Below are 23,233 nucleotides of genomic sequence, written 5' to 3' on the forward strand. Positions count from 1 at the left end.
GATACGTATTTTCAAATGAGATAATATGCGAGGACAATAGAGCATAGAAGCAGTAGGTCTCTCGTAACTCAAAAGCAGTATCTTCTCTGTTGTGTACCCTGGCTTTTTGTAACGAGCATGTAATGCCTTGTAGTCAAGCTTTTCAGAGGATTGCTGTTGTCATCTTTCCTCTCTGTAAAAGCCCCTCTGCTCCCGACACTTTAATTGCACAGTTGCCGAAATGAGGCACTGCAGAGTGTTAATGTGTGAGTCTGAGCGACAACACACTCCTTTTCACAGAGCTTTTGCCCTTCATCGTGAATGTAACAGAGCACGTACCTTAAAAATAACTGGAGATTCAAGGGGAATCGCTACACTTATCGGCTTGCATAAGGTTTGTTGACACAGGGATCCTTCAACAGTAACTCATATTCTTTCACTGGGAATAATAAGCACCGCAATTAGTGAACTAGTTAATAACTGCGTGGCTGGGGAGGACAGCAGAGGCATTTCTGTGTATGTGGAGCCGGAGTGTTCAGTGTCCACATGGTCTAGAGCAGACAAAAAAAAAAAAAAAAAAAAAAAAAAAAAAAAAAAAAAAGCTTGAAATCCTCCCTGCAGCCTCCCTTCTTGCGACCTGCCCCTCCGGCTTCTCCAAGACGAGGCGGCAGGATGTTTTTATTCCCTACGGGGCCATTCTCCCTCGCTTTCTCCCGGGAGCCGGGCACAGCCGGCAGCCCCGGGGGAGCGGAGTTTGGGGGCGAGGGCTGGCGGAGCTGATGTCAGCGCCGGGCGGCGGGAGCGATTGGGCTGCGGGAGACTTTGCAGCAGCAAATCCGCCCCCCTCGCCCCCCCCACCCCCGCACCATCGGCTTCAAAGCGGCCGGTGCCCGGCAACTCGCAGAGGTGCAAAAAGTGGGCGCGGGGCCGGCAGAGCCGCGGCGGCGCCCCCGGGCATCGCCCCGGCCGGGCCCGGCACGTCGGGGCGGAGGCGCGACCCCTGCGCGGCGGCAGCGCCGAGGAGCCCGGGCACAGCCCCGGCACAGCCCCGCCGGCCCGACCCACCGCCCTATAAAAGCCGCCTCCAGAACGAGGAGAAACTCCGCGGGAGGAGAACACGTTGGCGCGGTGCTGCTCGCTGAGGTACCGGCATGACATCCGTCCTGGGCAGCGGCAGGGCGTCGGGAGGGCCGAGCGGGCAGCTGAGATGCAAGTCCAAGAGAAGGAGGAGGAGGAGATCAAAGAGGAAAGGTAAGAGAGATGTAATTTTCTTCTTGTTTTCTTTTCCCACTCTGTCCGCCTGCCATCTGCACAGCATCGGCTGCTCGCAGCTCTATTGTCAGCGCCCGGCGCTCGGCGGCACCAGCCCTGCGCTGCCCCGACGGCCGCGGCGGGCCGGGCGGTGCCTTGCTCGGGGCCAGCCGGGGACGGGAGCGGCCACCGCTGCCCCGCGGCCGGGCACAGCTCGCCGCCGTCCCTGCGTTGTGCCGGCCCGAGGCTGAACCCACGGGGGTGCGGCGGGGGGAGCTCGGCAGGCTCCGTCCCCGAGCCCGCGGGCAGCAGGTGCCGCTGCCCGGGCGGAGCGCGGCGCGGAGCCCCCGCGGCTGTCGCTACCGCTTCTGTCCTCTTCTAGACGGGGTCCTCCAAGTTTTTCTGTCTCGGTGCTGTTCCCCGTCCGTAAGCGAGCCCTGGTTAGGAAGGCGCTAATTGCCGTAAGCAGGAAAAGTGAAGCTACAGGGTGTCGTTGCGAACAGGGAATATGCCCTAGATAACAGCTCTTCGCAAGGCTGTCTTGCTTTCTCCTGTAGAGGGGATGACACACTACCGCTTGATTTTTGATGTTTTGCCTGAAAAAGACGAAGTTAACAGGCTGTGAGCATTTTAAAGTAAAATAAACTGATACGAGGAGCAGAGTGCCAGAGATGCCCAGCTGCAAGGTAGTCAGCTGCAGAGATGTGAAGTCCGAGTGTTTATCCAAGCAGTAAATATAATCTAACGTGTAATTATGATCTCTATGTGGTACTCACACAAGTTTTACTCAGCACTCAAGCTGATGCTCTGGATGCAGTGTTTCTCCTTCAGATTCTAGGAAACCTAATTTATAGGTGCCATTAGCTAAATGTCTCTTAATTATTGATTATGTTGAAGTCAGTAAGTGCAGTATTTGATAACTTTTTTAGGAAGGTGTCAAAAGCAGCTTTTGGATAGTAGCTGGTAAAAATGGGCCAGATGCTAAATGCAAGGCTGTGTCATTTGATTGTCATTTGTCACTATTTTTACTTTCATCTGTTAACTCTCTGTATTCAAAATCATAGTAACAAATAGTGACCTGCACACAAATAGAAACAACAGGCGTGCAGATATATCAGGGCTTCGGGCAGGTGTGCAGCCTGAACTTGTTACTCTGGATTTTTAGCAGGTTATAACACCTGGTGAGAAAGGCTGCCTTTTACTTGGCATTACAGAATAAATTTTAAAACTCTCAGAAAGGAGCACCTGCATACTCAGTACCCTTTAAATTTCCCTGTAATCAAATAGTGCTCTGCAGACTTTTTTAGGTTGATTTGTTCTGGAAAAACTGTTTTTCTATGGAAATGCAAACTTAGCCTAGCTTTAGTGACCTGTACTTGGCCAGGAGAAAAGAGTAAACCGTTAATCTATGCAGTGGAGGAAAGGTACTTAGTTTAATTTTGTTTTTAGAAGCAGACAAAAGTTAGGGTCTTTCAATAAGACTTTTCTGATGCATCCTTTTTTGCTTTGTTTTGCCAAACCAGGTGGAAGTTGAATGTCTTAAAATAAACAAACATGAAAACTTGCTCAACAATAACTTGGTAGCTGACAGCTATTTGCAGAATGCACAGCTGGAGGTGAATTGCATTCTAGAAAGTGCTTAACTGGCCAACATCAATAGGATGTGAACTTGAAGTGTTCATTTTTATTCTTCCAAATGTGCTATTTGTAACCACTTTTCAAATAATGTAGTTGGTTGGTATACTAATCACAGATTTGTGTCCGTATGATTTTGATTTTCCTTTCTTTGTAATTACAGTATACATTCAAAAAAATACACATTCCTATAAAATCATGCTGGCCAAAAAATACCTGTGACTTAAAGCATGCCCTGTATAAAATCCTGTTTGGATTTTACTGTTATGATATTTTATTTTTATTTAGTGGCCATCCTTTTTTCTTTTATTTTTATGGTATCTCACAAGGATGTGTTGCTTAACAAACAGACTGTGCAGGAAACTGGTCAAGAAAGTGTTTATTAGGCTATTAAATTACTATTTTTTTAATGAGATTTTTTGTTGGCTCCACTGTTTTGCAGGTTTGATCTGTTTAATAGATTGTCTTTGCAGAGAGTTAGACCAAAGACACTTGCTTTGAACTATTCTCCAGCACATATTTTGTTGTTTATAGCAGGAATGCTTTTAGTAGCCACTTTAAAGTGTGTAACTACACACATGTTTACACATCCATACACAGGAATATCTATGAACACAAGGAGGCAAAAACATTCACTGTAGTCTTAAATTTAAAGTGAGTATTAGACAAAGTAAGGAAATTAATTTATCTGTCACATTCCTAGTCCTTACAGAAATGGATTCAAATTATTTATACAACTTACTATATTTTATTACACGTTACATAGAACTGTGCTTAAAACCAGGTTGAGACATTGCCTAATATAATATCTAGGAATGTACAGCGGCAGAAACAGTTATTATTCTGTATTTAGCAGTGTTGCTTATCTCTTCTGTTCTACTTTCCATGTTTTTAGTCATCTTTTTGCTCTGGTTAGTGTGAATTATAAATTTGTGTGTGTGGGTATAGCAATTCATTTCTTTTTTACCTGGATGCTCTGTTTTAGGAGTTTCCTGGGGGCAGAAAGCAAGTTCAAGCAAGGAAAGCAAACAGCATTCTCTGAATATCTGAATTTCCTTGTGTGTTTGGCCTAAAAAAAAAAAAATGCAAAACACATGCAGTGAGAGTCAGAGAGCAAATATCCATATATGCGAATCAAGCACTGAAAAGTGTAGGACACTGAAAATTATTCCCCATGTACAATATTATCATCCAGTAATTAATTTGCATGCATCTTATTTTCATGCCTATGAAATCCAGCAACCCTTTCAGTAAGAAGATCCTGCCTTAACAATAAATGTCTATGCAGTGAATATCATATTGCAAGCCTAGACTTAGAGTGATTTTATTTAGCTTTACACTCTGTGCAGAATGTGTATTAAAAAGTTAAAATGTGGATACTTAAACCTATTTGTTCAATTAGTATAGGTAGAAATATTTTCATTGTCATTTAAAACACTATGGTAACTCTCAGTGGGAAGTAAATATCTTAATTTTTTAAAGATCTAATGAAAAATAAATATGGATGCTTGACAGATTATCTGCATATTAATTTCATGTGGTAGCAGTAATAGATATTTTATATTTCTCTCTATTTGCTTGGTTTTGAGTTGTTAGGGGTTTTTTTTAATTGGTGTGTATAAAATGACCAGAGAAGAGAGGATTATGCCTATTGATGTAGAGAAATCCATTTAAAATTTTTAGGGGTTTATAGGCGTTTACAGTGTTTGCGGGTTCTTGTGTCTTCTTAGGACTCTGGAATATGGCAGAGTACTGGCAGAACTCAGCACAGCTTGTGCCCATTTCGTAGCCTGTGGTATAGATTTTGAAAAGAAGGCTTGTTTTCCCAGATAAGTCATTACAAGTAGACCAAACAAAAGCAGAGTTGCCATTTACTGATAAAACTAAGAAGGCCACACTTCAGCAGCCTCCAGCAACTTCCTAGTAATCAACACACAGAAAGTAAGTATGAAATAGGGGATACGATAGATAACCCTTCTGAGTTATTTTCCAGTGTAAGACAACAATTAAGACCCCTTATTTGCAATGCCATTTATAGGGCTACTGGGTGAGGTTAATTAGTGGAAGCAGGAGGGCATCAGGTATCCCTGATGTGGTAGAAAAGCCATGGCCAGAGTCGCTGCTGATACAATGGGGCATGAAATAAAAGTTGACAATGTAAACTAAATAAGGGCAGCAAGTGGATGAGAGAGGCAAAATGATTGTGAAATGAAATTCCATGAAAAATTAATGAAATAGAAAGATTGTGCTGAAGATGAAGGGAGGAAACCAGCTTGGTTCTTCATCATCCTGCAGTGCCAAAGTAATAAATGAGCGTGTTTCATCTTGGCGAGGTTCAGGGACACAACTCCTTCCCCACAAAAGGATTGTGTTGTGCTTCACGACGTGTTCTGCTTATCTCGTGCCCTGACAGCTCGAGAGGAAGGCAATGGATTTGGTGATAAAATTAAATTGATTAAACCTTTATCCATCATCTAATTTGGTAGCTTTCTTTTTTCTTTTCTTTTTTACTATTACCTCCAATTTCTAGTGATCCGTGTAATGACAGCAATTTGAGATAGCATCAAGGACATTAGCTACGATGACTGAACTTAAATTTAGAATAAAAATATGGGATTCATGAGTCCATATCTAAATAGCAGACGATTAGGTTATAGCAGAGTTGTAAGTTCCTAGCAACAGCATGTAATTGTGAGGACAATAGAATGGTGTATTTTACTTTCAAAGAGAACAGCATGTAATTGTGAGGACAATAGAATGCTGTATTTTTCTTTCAAAGAGAACAAAACACTTCAACTTTATCTTGAAGTATTAATTATGTAAGTAGAAAAAGCACGGGTATGAATATTGACCACATCTTACATGAGCAATAATGTATTTTGTAATTTTTGCCTTTGTGAACACAGATATTGTCAGATGTTTTGCTTTCCTCAGTGGCAATACACAGGCATATAAAGCTAGTGGCAAGGAATCCTACTGTTGGAAATCACTTCATATTGCTTAAAATTTTGTGGGCTCTCCTTGGTGACTTGCGTAAGAAAATTCTCCCGTAAGGTGAGAGCCTTCCTTACAAGTTCCAGTTTAAGTGGTATAAATGGAGTTTTGAAAAATACTTAAAGACAGCCCTTTCTGAAGTGATACCCTAAAATGGAAAATGCTGCACTAAAAATTAAAGGTTAGATGAAATTGGCTTGTGAAATGCCAAGTTACTAAAGGTCTGTGCAAACTGTATTCTTAGGTTCCTTTAATGCCTTATAGGTTAGAAAGCCTCAAAAAAGCGAATGTGAGGATATCTGTCTGATCTCTGTTACTTGTACTACTTTTGAATTACTGCTGGCCAATATTGTATAGGTTTTGCGAGTAGTAATGAACGTGAATTGATCCCTGTGTTTACGGCTAACTATCTCTACAACCTTTCAGGCAGTTTACCGTTTTTCCCATGTAAGTGATTAGTTATCCAGACAAAAAAGGCTGATATGCATCAGTAGATAGATCATTCTCAAGGCATGTGGGATGAACTTGACGTCTGCTGTGTAAACCAGCTTGTTTTGCCTGCAAATTATGCAAGTTTCAACAGTAAAACGAAGCGCTTACCTTTCTGCTGTGGCTGACCTTTGTTCCCCGTTGTATGAATTTGAAACGAAGCAGCCAACCCAGAGGAGTTTTAACAGCATATTGTGATATATAACATATTAAAAAGACTGCTTTGTTAACTGGCGGAAGCAGCTTGTCAGCCCATACTAATAGGCAACCCTCCCTGAGTCATAAAATAGCCAAATTTAATGCCTTAACACAAAGCATTAAATAGATGGAGTTATTGTCGTTCAATCAGTCTCAAATTTCTTGCTTCTTACAGCAGATTTGAAATACGAGGTTGTATTTTTGGACCCTGAATTAAAAATACACACTCCGGACTAAGGACTGGACACTGCCATGGCTGGTTTAATGAAAATCTCTGCTAAGCAAAGCGTGATAACAAGGGAAGCACAGAGCAGGGCACAGTGTGTAGAGAGCAGGATGGCTAATATTGAAGATATTACCGTGACATTAATGAATGAAAGGTGTATTTTCACTGAGTATATTCTATTTCGTTCTGGCTGTTCTAGCTCCCAAATGTTTACTAGAAATAGTGAGGTCTCTGAATCATATGGCAAAAGGGATTAGAGATGTGTAAAATTTCGGTAGAAGAAAATTGATAAGATTTATGTTGTTTACTTTGGAGATAAACATAAGGAAAAATACAGTAAAATCATATTAAAGAAGAAAGATTATAAAGAAGGTAAACAGGCTACTCTAATTTATTCCTGATTTTTTTATTTACTGAGACAGATGCCTTTAAGTAAGGAAAATTTCAGCATTTTTAGTAGGAGTGGAAGGACTTTTTCTGTTGAGACTGTACATAGCTGGTCTGGGAATTTTGTTCATTCATGGTATGGAAAAACAAAACTTATTTGTAGGGAGTTTGAGATATTTGATTAGCTCAGCTGAGACTCGCACTACTAAGTTTGATGCTCAGTTCAGTGATTGTAGGCTTTGGCTTTGGATAGGGTACATTAAGAAGGATTTCATTTTTTTAATATGGGATATGAATCCTTTTTTTCAGGAAATTATCTGACTCCTGACTTGCTTGGATTAGGTGGAAAGGTGATTTGCAGGCAGTTTAATCGCTGCTGCTCACTGTGAGGCTTTTTGCACTCTGGCGTTTCCCCAGCGGAGGCCGTGGCGTGGCAGCGGTTCAGGAGGCGCCTTTCTGCTCGGCTCCGCGGCGGTGGCGATGCGCGTCCCTCTGCCCTGTGCTCCCAAAACCAGCAGCACAGCTGGGAGGGAGGCAGGCACATTTCCCTGGACTTTTCCTGACAGCTTTTTAAGTCACCTTCCTCTCTGTTCCCACTCTCTGCCCTTTGTGGTATATGTAGAAATAGACCGAAATTGAGACTGATTCCTACTCTCTTACTTTGATTCTGTACTGAGGTTAGAATGATTACAATAAAATTAATTCACCCCACCCATTTCTTATTCTCTTGAAAAAAAGAAACAAAAGGGTGAAATAAAAGGGGGTGAAAACAAATTTTACAAACACGAGATGATTTGTTAAGCAAAAAACCCCACAGGTACTGGCATGACTGCCAGTGCATCGTCATCAGATGAGTATTGTGTCATAGGGGATTACCCCTGCAAGCTAATCTGTGTTTTTGAAAGTGTTTCTGCTGGGTTCGGATTTGGTCTGGGTTCAGATTTGGTCTCAATGCTAAACCAACTACTGAGTCTGATTTTGGAGCTGTGCCACTTGTGAGTGCTGTTTCTGAACCTGCATTATGTGCTGGTGGCATTTTTTGTGCGAGTCTGGAATGAGGAACGAGCAATAAGTAGATCTCAGCAAAATACTTCGTGCTAAAGTGTGACATTTTTTTCCCCCATTTTTTGTTCCTTGCAAGAGAAATGGTGCTCCGAATTATTAACAAAATCACCTTTCTCCAAATGCTAATGAAACATCAGCGTGAAGAGTCAAAGCTGCTGGGAAGTGTGGGAAGAAATAAGTAGAATTTGACAGATATTTTATCTCCATCTTCTTAAGGATTTACACACAACTGATTTTATGCAATTGCTTGCTTCTTGCCACTTCTCAGAGACTGTGAAATGGCTATTTATTCCTTAAATAGTGGGATTTAACAAATGTAAAATGATGGCTTTCAAACCAACTGTAATAATGTGTTACCTTTGTATAAGGCCTAATTCTGCTGCCCCTACTCAGAGTAAAATTGAAATTGTGTCAGGGTTGCAGAACTGTGTTTCTATGTACATATACGTCTGTGCCTTAATATATAGGTACATATATACATTTTTGTGTGAAATGTAGTTGTCTAGCTGTATGAAGTGAATGACTGTAATAAACTCCAGGTTATATGAGACAAAGGGTCTTAAAGCCTGTAGAGTTCAAATTATATGAAGAATTTTTATATTCCATTGAAATATTTTATTTAGTGATGTAAAAATAAAATACTCTTATATAATTTGTGTTTCTTCACATTGATGCACCCAGACTGTATGAGTTTGTATTTAAAAATGTATGTATAAAATTCTCATCGTATTTGTGTGTGATCTTTCTCTATGCAATAACAGTCATCTTATAGACAAATCACAAAGGCACAACTGCACAAGGATTTTTTTTGTTTTGTTTTTAGAGTGAGAAATAAAGAAATGAAAGACAGTTCTTATAAGCCAGACTTTTTAGAGTATTTCTACATTCCATTTGTGCAGGTATGTTTTTTGAGCTAAGTAATTCAGCATGGTGAAGTCAGGTGTCTGTGCAGGAACCCATAATACTCAATGTCAGGAAACCCCAATCCTTTACCAAAAAGGTGGATTTGTTCTTAAGTTTCTTTGTGTGCTCATCTTTCTCCAGCTGAATCCTACAGAAGGACTAACAGAGCAGAAGCCAACTTTGAGCTCATGCTCTACATTGCATCCATGCCAGCAGCCCTGCCGCAAAGACAAAATGCCCAGGGCTTCCTGAACAAAACTTACCCAAAATTAACATTCATTAGCTGATTTCCAGGTTGTAATTTCCCTTCTTCTTGTCAATCATGAATTGCTATTTACATGTCCATATAAATGGGGATTTTGTGAAGCAGGCTGCAGTCATCGGCAGTGCCTCATTGTTGAGCAGCGCAGTAATTAAAGTGGAGCTCAGCTCTTGCTGCTTGTGGATTTAGGAGTTTAAAAGAAACAGTACAAAAAGGGAATGTTCTTTAATACCACTGACAGCAGGTTTCTTCCACTTGCAACTGCTTCAAAGATTATTGATTGACCTGTGTTTATCATTTATTTATACTAAAGCATCTGATGTGTGTCTGTTGTAAAATCTGTTGTTTCTAAAATCAAGATACTTGACTTGTTTGCAATTCATGTTTGTAATGATCAGTTTTTAGAGTTGTGTAACAGAGAATTGCTTTAACCGGTGCTGTGCCCACAAATAGGACTTCTTGTGCCTTTAACTGGAATCCATAAGCACAAGATGCTGTGGTTTTTTGGTGGTTTTTTTTTTTGTTTGGTTGGGTTTTTTAAATAAAACTGTTTGTGCAAATCCTTTAAATTTCGTACACAAGAAGAGGGAATATATAGGAGTGTTCAAGAATAAATGTGAAGCATTTCAGTTCTGCTAGAACAAGTCAAAAGCTAGTCTTTCTAGGTTAACTTGTACCCTCTTATATTCTTTTAAAATAAGACTTTATCTATGCATTCATTTTGTTAAAAAAAAAAAAATTAAAAAGAACTTTGAAGTCTTTTCATGTTACAGCACAAAGTGTAAACTGCAAGGTAAAAATGGGCAGCAAGTTACTAACACAACCAGTTACCAGGAGCTGGTTATTAGGTGTCAAAAAACCCTGGGAATTTAAAAATATATACAGTTTTTGAATAGTCAGAAATGAAATAGTCTTTTGCAGTTAGAAGTCTGGTTTGTAACAGAAGTAGTTTAACAGAACACTGCTTTATAGATTGGTTAACCCAGACACATTTTTAAGCGAGTGATGCATTCTGCTTAAATGTGGTAAGAAGCCGTAGACAAAGATGTTTTGTCAGATTTTCCTGAAGCTAACACTGAAATCCTTATTAAATTTGTGCTTTTATGATGTCAGGCACATTGGACTATTTTTCCCTGACAATGGTAAGATCATCCTTCTCTTCAGCTAGTTCAAACTCATCCCAGACAGCAAGGATTCTTATTGCCCAGAGTTAATAAAAATGCATCAGTGTAATCATGCTAGGTACACTCTCAAACTACTTATGGAAAGTTATTAACTCTCACAGGCAGACAGGCTGTGTTCACCCAGTTTGCAGGAGGGAAATTGAGTCAGAGCGGTTAATCTGTTGCAGAATTAATTAGCAAGAGGTAGGAATGCAGGAGTGTGTGGCTCCACTTTCAAGTGTCCAAGGAGCCTGGCTCTGGTTTGTAGCAGTCCGTGCCGTGGCTATGTCACAGCTGCAGCTGGATGTCACTGCCGGGGTCTGGCCCTGCCGGGATCCGGCACTGCCGGGGTCTGGCCCTGCCGGGATCTGGCACTGCCGGGGTCTGTCACGGCTGGGATCTGGCACTGCCCGGATCTGGCACTGCCCGGATCTGGCACTGCCGGGATCTGTCACTGCCCGGATCTGGCACTGCCGGGATCTGGCACTGCCGGGATCTGGCACTGCCCGGATCTGTCACTGCTGGGATCTGGCACTGCCGGGATCTAGCACTGCCGGGGTCTGGCCCTGCCGGGGTCTGGCACTGTCCGGATCTGTCACGGCTGGGATCTGGCACTGCCAGGATCTGTCACTGCCGGGATCTGGCGCTGCCGGGATCTGGCCCTGCCGGGCTCTGTCACTGCCGTGTGACACAGCGGTCCCCAGGAGCTGCTCGTCCCAAGGTGAGCGGTGTGCCCGGCTGCAGGCTGGCAGGGCACCGGGGCAATCCCTGCCTGCAGGGCAGCCTGGGCTGGCCATGGCAATGGCAAAGCATTCCGCCTGCTGCTGTTGGAGAGAAGCGCGCTTCGTGTTTACTTCTCTGTTTTGTGTTTGACAAAGGCGTGGGATCTGGTTCTTCTGTGGTGTTAAATCACATTTGCTCTTCAGCTTCTGTTTCTCCCAGAATGGTTTGTTATAGGTGCTCAGGCCGAGGTTTCTAGGTAGCAAAGTTTACATTTAAAAGGCAACTCTTTTTCAGTATTATGCAGCACATTGCGGGCAAGTCTGCAGAATAACCAGTTTTGTAATATACATTACTTCCTTCAGATGCTGCAAGAATTTGCTTATGGAATTCATTGAAACTGTTACAGATTACTTATTTTTTTTTTTAATGAGATTTATCCTTTTAGATTAATCACTTAATTTCACAAGGATTAAATACTAATTTTTAAATTCCATCACTTTCATTTCCATTAAAATCATAGTAACAGTCCCTACATTTGTACCTTGACTGTAGTTCATCAATTTCATTTATGCACAAGCTCTTCAGAAGACCAAGAGACTATTTCACTTTAGCTAAAATCACTCTAAATTCACTCTAGTCTTTAACTAGATAATTTTTTGACTAAAGTGTGGCAGATACATCTTAAGATGAAAAAAGAACCAAGCACTCATTTCTGAGTCTGGGAAAGTAATTTATAAAGTTTTTAGAAAACTTAAAACTCTATCCCTCATGCATAATTATCTTAATTTTGCCTCAAAACAATTGTCTCTGAAATTAACTGAAACTAAGCAGCAACAAATTACACTGGTTTGGGTCTTGCAGAGTGCTGTTTTAACAGGAGAATTAATTAAGCACTGCAGAAGCCATCTCAATAAAGATAATCACAAATCTTCCAAAAAATCACTCCTGAAATAAACATGTATGTAACCTTGAAAATCCACATATTTGCATTTCTTCAGTTTCTTTCTTATTTAACAAAACACCCATCTCTTTGCTCCCCTTCTTTTTTACTATCTTACTTCCCTTGTTTGTATCCTCACCTACTGAAGCAGCTGCTGTTCATACAAATTATGAAAAGGAAAGTATATATGAGGTTGGTGCCTGGAGAGGCCCAATATATCATCAAAGGTCTTTGGGGTAACGTATGGCCTTGGTTCAGCAAAATCACTTCTTCAGTCATTCCATTGCTGCTCAGAAAAGCAGTAAATAATAAGTAACAAGATCTGCATACAAATGTGCTGGTGCTTAGGTTTCTTCATGGAATCAGAATCTGGATAAGAAGTAACTATTATTTTGCTAAAGATTTTCTATATACAAAAACAAAATCATAATGCAGCTTCTTATGGCATATATTTCTTAGGGCTTGTTCTATTTTAGCATATCTAAACTGATCTTGCTACCGGTTCCTGAGCTGAGTAGATGTTTCTCTGATGCTGGCACATAAAAGTTGCTTCCTGTGCTCTTCAGGCAGAAAAGGGAGACAGCAAAAAGTCAAGATAAGAGGCTGAGAATATTCTTTTAATGGCCATTATAGCAAAAGCGATGTGTGCATCATAGGCAGGCAGTTGACTGGGAAGTGACTTGTTAATCTTGGTTAATTTTACAAACCTTGTTAATCTTGGTTAATTTTACAAACCTTGTTAATACTGGTTTCCAGTACCTTTCCTGTTGCTGGTTTGCCCCATACCATCCTGTTGAAGTGCTGGTGTCAGGCACACACCTGCCTGCAGGTGCAGTCCCGCCCAGCCCTTGTGCAGGCAGGCAGCTGAATTTCCATCAGTCATTTCCCCAACAGGTGTCAGTGAGTTTGCACGTTGTAGAAGAGATGATGACTCACAGAAACCCACATGGCAAAAGAGGCTTTTTGGTCATGATCAGATCAGGCTTTGCAGGGAGGTGCAGTACAGGTGGGTTGGCATGCTAAAGGCACCAGGGCATGGGATGCTCTCAGCACACCTTAGGACAAAAGCATGGCTTAAGGGTAGCACAAAAACATCTCCCTGACCAAATGTAGGAAACTGTTTCTATCAGCCCTTTCTGGCAGACAGCCTGTCTTTGCTGAATGTTGACAACATATTATATAAATTTCTCTGCAACAGCTTGTTTCAGAAACTTTCCCCAGTAATATAGATTAAGATAGAATTTGTTTTGACTGCTGTAATGCATATTCATTAGATAAAAGCCCAGACAATTACTATGATAGTTTCACTAACAGGTGGAGCATGTTTTAGGATTTGTTTGGCATGGGATTTGCTGGAATAATCTCAGACAAATTTGGGGGATTATTTTTGTGATGAAAATAATTTTGTATGGGAAGTGAGAACGTAAGCAGATTTGAAGGTGATTTCATTATGTTTTTACATTAGTTTGCTCTTAAAATTTTAAATCTAGAATAAGTTCATACTTTGAACAAATGCAGGTCTCTCAGGGCAAACAATGAACCACACAAATAAATGGTACCTTTGTAATACAGCTTAAAATTGCATACATGGTAGGCAAAGGTATTTCTAACAGGATATCACTATATTGCATTCATTTTCCAAAACTAGAAAAGAACTAGAAATTATTCTTTTTCTGTCTTCACTTGTATCATATCCACTTTCATCCATTAAAGTTATCTATTAATTTCAGTGGAGTAGATAATATTATAGCAAATATGCATCCATCAATGTTGTTGAGAAGTTGCAAACTAAAGCACAATTTCCTTTTTTGTTTCCACTAGAAAAAAGAGAAAGATTGAGAGCAGAATCAAGAGGAAGAATATAGGAGCTTAATCCTAGCCTATTACATGGGAATCTGTACTTTTGAGGAGCACCAAGCCCTACAGTTTATGGGACCTGCATCTCATAGGACATTCTCATATGGGAGGTGACACTGTCTTCAGCACAGATTGGTCTTGGTGATCATTTTTATAGGGATTGGGGTCATGCTAACTGGCACTATCAGAAGTGGATCACTGCCAAATTAGTTTCATGAAGTAAACAAGGAAGTTAAAACTGCACACCCAGGAAAGCACCTTACTTCATCCCTACAGGACAGCACCAGAATTTAATGTTAAAGGAGGTTTAAAAATACTCTTGCCTAACACAGAAGTTATCAGTCTAGACTCCCCATCTGTTGAATGCCTTGTAAGTATCAGTAGCACTTCAGTATCTGACTTAGGCTGATGATCATGTAAATGATCATGTAGAAATGCTAATAATTTCTCTACGCTGTTTTGTTACGAATGGAACTTCAAAGCTATGAATGCATATGTTTATATTCCATTTCTATTTATGTACTTAAGCACAGACTCTCTTCTACTATGCATATTCATGTGCCAATATGTGCTCCAGCAATGCCTGTATTAATGTACATTCATATTTCTGTAAAGGGCTGGACTCAATGGAAGTTTTGTCCTAGGCTTCATAAGGAGCTTCATAAAGATCCAACCCTGTATTTTTTTTAAATAAACATTGGATCAAATGTCCAGGAATTAATTTAGTTTATAACATTGCATTTTTGTTGTTGTAGTTGGATTTTAATTCTTAAGCACAATTTTTTTGTGAGCTGCATCATTTTCAGCTGCTTGTGTAGAGATGTTTCTCTGTTGACTGAGTTGCTTCCATACTTCCTTCTCCATCCTCCTTTGTCATTCTTGTTTTCAGTTTGTTTTAATTGTGCTCTGTAATCCCCTACACCATTATAACTGATTAATTATCAAACTTTCACTTTCAGGCTCTGAATTTTTCTCTTAGGCTCAGACCATTTATAATCTCAGCTGAAAAGACAAGATTGAACATCTGCCTTGTATTTAATCTCTTTGCATCTTGTACTCATCATGATTATTGTTTATTCTTTATTATAACTGGGGGGTTTAAGGGTGAAATGTTACATTATGCATTATCTGGGCTCTTAGCCTGAAAATAAATCCATGGGGAAGATGGGCCATGGGGAAATACAGAAATCAAGGAGTCCACAGCTTGTGGGTTTTTGTAGAATTTTGGACCTCTGATGTCCATTTTTTTTTTAAGAATCAGCTTAAAGAATCTTTGAGTGGAAAAAGAGAATGATGAATTGTTTCTTGCAGAGCTTGCATCAGTTTATATTTTCACAATTTTCTTTGCAAAGATGTGGGATAGAAATATCCACTTATTTGTGTACCTGCAGTAAGTAAACAAATCCAACATATTTATTCAGTTCTCAGATGCCAAGATCTGTGCTTTTCAAAAAATCCCATTAAGGGATCTGCAGCTGTACCAGCTGCTGGTGACACTGAAGGACCTTCCTCCTTCAGAAGCTCAGGTCTGAGCTTCCCTCAGCTCCTTGGCAAAATTTCCATGTGAAACCTGTTTGTTCATAGCTTCTGCAGGGAGCAATTTTCCCTGTTGCACTTGCTTGCATGTTTTTTGGTTTTTTTAATATAGTTGGGGTTAAGATTTTGAGGGATCAAGTACCTGTTTGCCATTACCTATTTCCAGCTGGAAATCTTGGGATGGCAAGCTTTCTCTTCCCCCTCACTAACTCACAGCATGAAGAGATAGTGGAAATTTCCCCAACACATTGTACATTTGTCAGCATAGGTAGAAGAGTGGTGAATAAAATAATTTCTTTGCTCATCCCTCCTACTGTCCTAGTCACAATCTCAAACACCAGGTAGCATCACATAGAGGGTTTGGTTGTTTTTTTTTTTTTCTCCAAAAGGAACGATCTGTCTCCAAGTGTCACATAATTTATGCAGAATTGAGTTTGCTTCCCCTTTCTGCTGCAGCTGGTACCCCTGTGACATGTCCACCCAAGCACCCGTGCTGTCTTTGGCCTGAATTGGGCCATGGGGTGTATTTGGTCTCTCCCATACATAATTTCTTTTATTAATTAGATAGTGCCACCCAGCTGCTGATGTCTCTTGCATATACACTTTTCTGTTATTCATGCTATCTAAGCTTTCCAAAATCTGCAGCAGCTCCAAACACATTATTGCAGTAGCGTTAGTGCAGGTTTTGGAATAATGCTGTAATATATAATATACAGCACATACAACAAATATGCTGTAATATATAATATAGTTTAAAATATTTTTATTCTGGAATTATAGGAGGAAAGAAGCTCATGTCTGTTACTTTTTGAATTGTTTTTTTTTAATTATTTCTTTCAGAACTCTCTGTGGTCGTTGTGGGTATTTGATTAAAAAGTAATTTCAAAAATGAATAAGAGATAACATGTGCAGGAAGCTTCATTTTGGCTAGAAGTAGCAATGTGAAGCACCTTTCTGGGGCTGTGGCTCCAGTCTGCCAGTTTCCCATGGAGCACAGAGCAAGTGTGGCTGAGACCACAGAGCTCTGTTGCATTTTGAAATAGTCTCCAGTGCTCATTTCTTTCTCCATTAAGAAATACTTTTAAGTATTCCACGAGGCCTTTCAGGAGAAATGGCATGTTCCTGTTCCAATTGCCTCTGTTTTTAGAGATCTCTCTTGCAGGTGTTTTTTCACTTACAACTTTGCATTGCCTGGATGCAGTGCTCTCTTCTCACACCGGTGCAATCTGGCTATTGCCCTTAGCTGGTGTCTTTGAACAGTAGTGTGTCAGCAAGGAGCAGGTGAGGCTGAATTTTGTGTCAAGTGTTTCTTCAGAAGATGGCTCAAGAGTTGATAGGATTTAGGGCAGCTGCAAGACCCCACCTACAACAACCTGCCCTCCGGCAGGAGAGCTGATGTGATACTTGCACCTGAGACCCACGCCTGTGTCGCCTTCTGCACATGCTTTCCATGGCCAGAAAACTCTGATTTATGGAGAAGTCTATGAAATGTGTGTGTCTGTCCAGGTGCAAGTCAGAGCCTTCAGTTTGGTGTGTGCTAGAAAGCTGTTAAAGGGCTGGGGTCATGGTGGTCCGAGCAGCTCCAGTTCTGCTGGATGTGCTCACACAGACCTGTGAGAGCTGCAGTTGTAGGAAGTCACACAGCCTTGGTTCTTCTGTGTCTCCTGGTGGAATGGTAGGAGTGCAGTGGGCTGTTGGTCGCCCCAGCCCTAACAGCAAGGAAGACCTGTCTTACCTGATGATTTTCTGAGCTTTGGGGGCAGGTTCCCACACTTGCAAAATGGATTTCCTCTAAATGAAGCTCTGTTCTGAAACTGGCAGTGCTGAAAGTTAAAATTAGCTTCTCCTTTATTACTAGGACATAATTTTAGGCCCTAATTCATGTCTCATGTGAACGCAGTCCTCCCACTCCCACGTTGGGAGTACTGAACTGGAGTCTGCGAGCTGTGCATTACATTTTCCAGAAATAGGTGCAACCCAAGATTTTGAATATTTACATCTCTGCCTTTTAAAAAAATGCACTTATTGATTTTAGGTGCATATATGAGTTTAAAATAGTGAAAAACTAAAGTAGAATCTGCTACCCTTTGGTTTTTTGTCACTCCGTTCTATTTTTATTTTGGTTGCATGAAGGCGAACTTACCTTAGTTTGCATCTAGGTGCTGCAAAATGCAAAAAAACCCCCCACAGAATATAAGCTCAATTGCTATGAAGATATTTTGGATGTCTCCTGTTTTCTGCCCTCTCTTTGGACCTCTGGAGTCTCTAAGCCCAGCCACTGGTGTGAGCCCTGGTCCAGCAGCCACTGGCATTGCCCTCCTGTCAGAGCATCTAAAGTGGTGTTCACAGAGCTCATCTCTGCTGAAAATGTTCTCCTGGGAGCCCTGATGTGCAGCAGGGGCAGGGCCTGGCCTTCAGAGCAGCTTCCAGCTGGTGCCATCAGGCGGCAGTGAAGGGATTTTGGAGAAATTGGACCTGCCACAGGCGGGGTGGCAGAGATGGCTGAGCAAGCTGGCAAGCCATGGGAAGGAGCTGCAGCTGCCTGTGATGCTGGAGCCCCTGCCCTGCAAAGCTCCTGTCCTGGTGACTCCCCACCAGCATCCCTGGGAACATAGGCAAGGAGAGCTGGGTCAGTACCACTGGCTGTGGACAAGGAGTTCAGAGGAACCCAGCTCACTGAAAACCCTGCCAATGCCACTTAGAAAACTGTCCAGCAGAATGAGCTCCAGTGAGGAATGGAGTATATTTACTGTGGAAACACAGCCCCTGTTCCCTTTAGGGCTGGTTCAAGGGCAGGGGACAGTCTTCTCCTGCCTGCTGATGCCCTGCTGTGCCCTCTCCAGTGTGGTGTGTTTTGTGTCTGCTTCCAGGTGTTGATGAGAGTCCTGAGTGTTCCTGGGGTTCATGCTGTGCTGGCAGACAGAGAGTGGCCTTGCAGCCTGTACCAGGAGCTGCCCTTAGGTGTGCATGCCTCCCATTCAAAAGGGTATCTGAGCCCAGGTATTGCAGGGATGGGCCCTTAAAGCCACATCAGAGCAGCCACAGGCTCTTGATGGAGAGCGCTGTGATCTTGGACATTGTCTGTCATCATGTGTTCTTACCAGGGAGATCCATTCCAAGGAACAGAGAAACAGAATTTTAGCAACCCCTCCCAAGGGCTGTCCCAGCAGCTCTGCACTGGGAAGGCAAACAAGTCCAAAAGACTCTGATTTTGCAGGGATGGGCCCTCAAAGCCACATCAGAGCCACAGGCTCTTGATGGAGAGCGCTGTGATCTTGGACATTGTCTGTCATCATGTGTTCTTACCAGGGAGATCCATTCCAAGGAACAGAGAAATAGAATTTTAGCAACCCCTCCCAAGGGCTGTCCCAGCAGCTCTGCACTGGGAAGGCAAACAAGTCCAAAAGACTCTGATTACTGCCACTCCACAAATTATAAAAAAGAGTAAAATATTTGTATTGCCACCAAATATTTGTATTGCCTCTAAATATTTGTATTGCCACCAAACAGGGATGGAATTATACATCACATAAAACTTAAAGTAATTATTTTCATTAAAGAAATATTAAAGTCTCTTATTCTGTCAGCATACTCTGCAGACTGATGTAATCAATCCAAGAAACATTGAAAAAGAAAAGAAAAGAAAAAAAAAAGTATATTGAGTTTGGAAAAGATCTGTTTCATACTATTACATAAATAAGGCAAAAATAAATGAGACATTTAGAAAATGCAAATCAAATCTTGTCTTTGTTTTTATCTATTGTTATGGGAGCTTGCAATAGGTAGGATTAGAAAATTATCACTGAGAAATATTGTTGGAGTACTAAATATTTCGAATCACTGAGGACTCTTTAAAATAAAACCATCAGCTATATCAATATATGAATGGAAACGAATCAGATATTTCTGCTTCTACAAAAAATTAATAACATAAGTCATTAGCATTAGTGCAACTTGCTTCTCTTTCTAATTTACAGGCACATATCTAGATTAACCATAAAATATTCCTGGGTTTAGGACACACTGTCCTCCATTGAATGCTTAGCCTGGAAAGGTTATTAACATTGAATGGGGACTGTTCTCTCAGGAGAGCTGCAGATAAAATGACCAGGGAAAGAAATAGCACAACTTCTCAAATTAGCATAATTAGTAATTATCTCTTAATAGCCCCACTTGGCTTTGGAGACTTGGCACTTGAAATTCCGCTTAAAGTTCAGTGAGGAAAAACAAATTTCACGCTGAAATGTCTCAATAACACAGCTGAGTTGCTGAGGTAATCGTCTGGTTTAGGTAAAGGAAAGGAGATGAACATATGGATAGGAAAGATCTTTGCTGTAAGCACTGTGTTTGTGTTTGCATATGTAAAGCACTCCAGGCTTAATGGTACAATTGCCACTTTCTCTGGGGGGTGAGGGGAGGGCAGGAGCATGAGTGGGACTTTTCTGTCTTCTTTAGTGGAGAGAAACAGATGAAGATAATAAACTAAAATGAGCAAACCTCATTCATTTTACACTAGAATAGTGTAATTTCTTTTGCAATTCTAGCTGAAATAAAAAACCCAGAGACAGACAAGCCAAGCAGTGGATAGAAAAGCAGCCTTTCTTGTAGCCAGTGGCAGAACTAAAACCTTTCAAATGGGGACAGTTTTCCAACATTTAACTCAAGGTAAAATTGGATGAATAAGCACAGGCAGCCTGGTAACCTTTTTTTTTTTTTTTCTTTCTGTGGCAGTGAAACAGATGGCTCTCTTAAGATGCTTTTGGCTGGGAAAGAACAAAAACAGAAGAGAAGTATTTACCATTTTTTACACACCTAAAGCCCAGTCCTCTTTATCCTCAGGCAGAAAGCAATTTATCCATCCATCCTGATGGAAACAAGCCTTTGTTATTAAGTAGGCACATTTTGATTTACATGTTGCACAGCTGGTTGGAAGCTTTCCACTAGGAAACACACACACAATTGATAAGCCTTCCTCAACTAGTTTGAAATAGAAAAAGAAGTTGTCTCACTCTGCCCTCTTTGGCAATTCATGTTGGGTGCCAGCACTTCAGCAGTGCATTTATTGTGGTGATTGTTTGGGGAGCTTTGTTTTTAGTGTAGGTTTATGTTTTGTCTGTTTTTTTCAGGGGGACTTGGCATCTTTTGGGGTTTTTGGTTTTTTTTTAATGTTGGTTTGTTTTTTGGGGAGTTGGGTGGTTGTATATATCTATATATATGTGTGTGTGTGTATATATGTGTGTATGCACATAAAAAAGCATGTATATTTTGAAGTGCCAGATTGCCGTATCCCAAAGGTGCAGGGTGTCAAGGCTTGCGGTGGTTCATGCCACACATGGCCCCTCCTGGGGCAGAGTCAGGTGCCCTCTAGAAGAGGCACTTTTTGTTCTGTCTGTAGAGTGAAGGACCCCTTGGCTGCAGGGAAATTACTCTTTTGGTACTGTGTCAACACATAAAATAGGAAAGATTAAGACAAACTAGTGAGAGGAGGTTGACAGCTGTTATAAAACTGATAGGCTGACACACTCATGGTCAGAGGAGGAAAGGGTTTGGCTTAGAAACTCTAATTAAAGCTGGCCAGGGTCCATAGCTCATCTTCACTAGTGGCTTTGCAACCTCACACCCTATGTATCACCCTTTTTATACAGGCTCTAGGTGAGAAATGTGATTAAGCAAGCTGCTATACTATGTTTCCAAGGCCCAGTCTCTGAAAGCAATTCAAATGCCTCTATCAACCAACAAAATCCATTTCAAAATTCAGAAAGAGCATGAAAGCAAAGAGGGAGAAGGGAGAAAAGAAATGGAAGCAGATCAAAAGAGATGAAATGACATTTGAAAAGTATGGAAATGAGGAGAATATTGAGACTGAATTAATTGCAAAAAAATCCTAAAAGATGCAGTAATCCAGCAGGTCTGATGTAAATATTTGCAGTCTGACAGAAAGCAGGGAGATGGGCCAGTATCATGATGAAACGAACACATTTCTCCCTGTTCCCCCCAACCAGTCCTACTCCCAAAGGAGCACTTGACAAATAAATTAAGCTCAAGCACCAAGAGTGGAGAGAATGCAGAAGAATATTCTGATGGACACCTGAGATATCTCCTGATAGAGTGTACGTGGGCAGCTGCTGAGAAGAAAATGCTACAAAAGAAAAATACCCACTCCCTGACAAGCCTCTTTGTGAAGTGATTGATATGTTTCTGCTTTCCTCCTTCCCTATAATATTGGGAATGTGATCTGCTGCTTTGCGGCCAGAACTATTAAAAAATAATAATCTGTGAACACTAGCTTGACTTTTTTTCCCCCAAAGCATGTAGCTGTAGGTAGTGAGTGTTGATTTTTCTTGATACCTCAGACTGGATTTTTTAGGGTAGATTTTTCAGAGCCGGTCTTTTGTCATTTTGCTCTTAAATTTCATCTTAGGAAATACAGTAGAACCAGTTGGGTAGTTGCACATGTGCTTGAAAAGCTCATTAGAAAGATGATTTTGTTAAATTCCAAGCTTGATTTCTGACTCTGCTGCTGCTGTTAGTGTAACTGTGGCAATCTGCTCACCTCCCCACTGCACTGGGTCTGCCAGGACAGACAGAGTAACTGTCATCACTGTTATTTCTAATCTCTTAGTGCTGTGAGCCCTTTAGGGACCATTAAATTATGCCTGGGATGATGTGATCCTGATCTGATTTGGGATGTCCTGGTTGCTGTTGTGAAAGAAATAGGAACATTCCTATGGTATTGTCACTTTTAGGCATTGCGGAAGCTGAGTGTGCAGCCTGCAGGTGAACATCCAAAGGCTATTTCTGTGACACTAGGTCTTGTCAGACCGCAGTTAATTATTGGGTCTAGTTCTGTGGTTCTTGGCAAACCTTAGTGAGGTGGTTAAAAGGCATTTCTATTCTGCTAAAACCAATGTTAGAGAGGAATGCTCAGCATTTCAGTCAGGATTGGACTTTTAAAATTGGACGTGTGAAGAAGAGAAATAAGCAAAAATTACCTGAGCAGAACACCTCAGGGTATTTCATTCTCTTAAAAAATTCCATTGGTTTATACTGACTTCATAGGTAGCATTTAATTGTGTCAAGCTGATGATCTGCTGCCTTGTTCCATTTTTTTCTCTCCCTTTCCAATAGGAACCACCTATTTTGGTTATTTCTTGAATTGCTGGTAATTCAGAACAGAGAATGAATAAGAACATATTGTGTATTATATTTGTCTTGCTTTCAAACAGAGTTAAGCATAACCTATATATATAGTTCATGGCAAGGAAATATCAGTAATTTTCAATGGAAGAGTAAAATGGACAATCTATCAGGTCTATTCTCCTTCGTTTAATAAAAGTAGGTCAATGTAGGTTTTATGCTGTTCACATTAGTGTCATTCATTTTAGCTTTACTAATAAAAGTGAATGGCTGGTTGAGCATTACTGGAAGAGGATATCAGAAGAGAAATTAGAAAAAAAAATGGGTAAAGAAACATTGCAGAAAGTAAAGCCCTACGTCATGGGGATGTTCCCGTAAAATTTGTTAAATAATGTCAAATCACACCCTGGTTTTAAAACTCCCATTTCTAAATGATTAAAGTTCAAATGAACTGGAACATGAGAAAAAATACATCTTGTGTACTTGTT

General features: G+C 41.0%; 1 protein-coding gene across 1 annotated transcript in view; it reads left to right on the plus strand.

Moving 5' to 3' along the window:
- The first annotated feature begins 1,130 nt into the window (after window positions 1-1,130).
- The window catches only part of ADARB2 (adenosine deaminase RNA specific B2 (inactive)), a 302,575-nt gene continuing 280,472 nt past the window's right edge, over window positions 1,131-23,233 (plus strand). Inside the window, exon 1 of the mRNA XM_041408483.1 lies at window positions 1,131-1,230. Coding sequence (XP_041264417.1) covers window positions 1,131-1,230 — 100 coding nt within the window. The remainder of the gene's footprint in view (window positions 1,231-23,233) is intronic.

Source organism: Onychostruthus taczanowskii, unplaced genomic scaffold (assembly GCF_017590055.1).
Source record: "Onychostruthus taczanowskii isolate IOZ18803 unplaced genomic scaffold, ASM1759005v1 scaffold3, whole genome shotgun sequence".
Lineage (NCBI taxonomy): Eukaryota > Metazoa > Chordata > Aves > Passeriformes > Passeridae > Onychostruthus > Onychostruthus taczanowskii.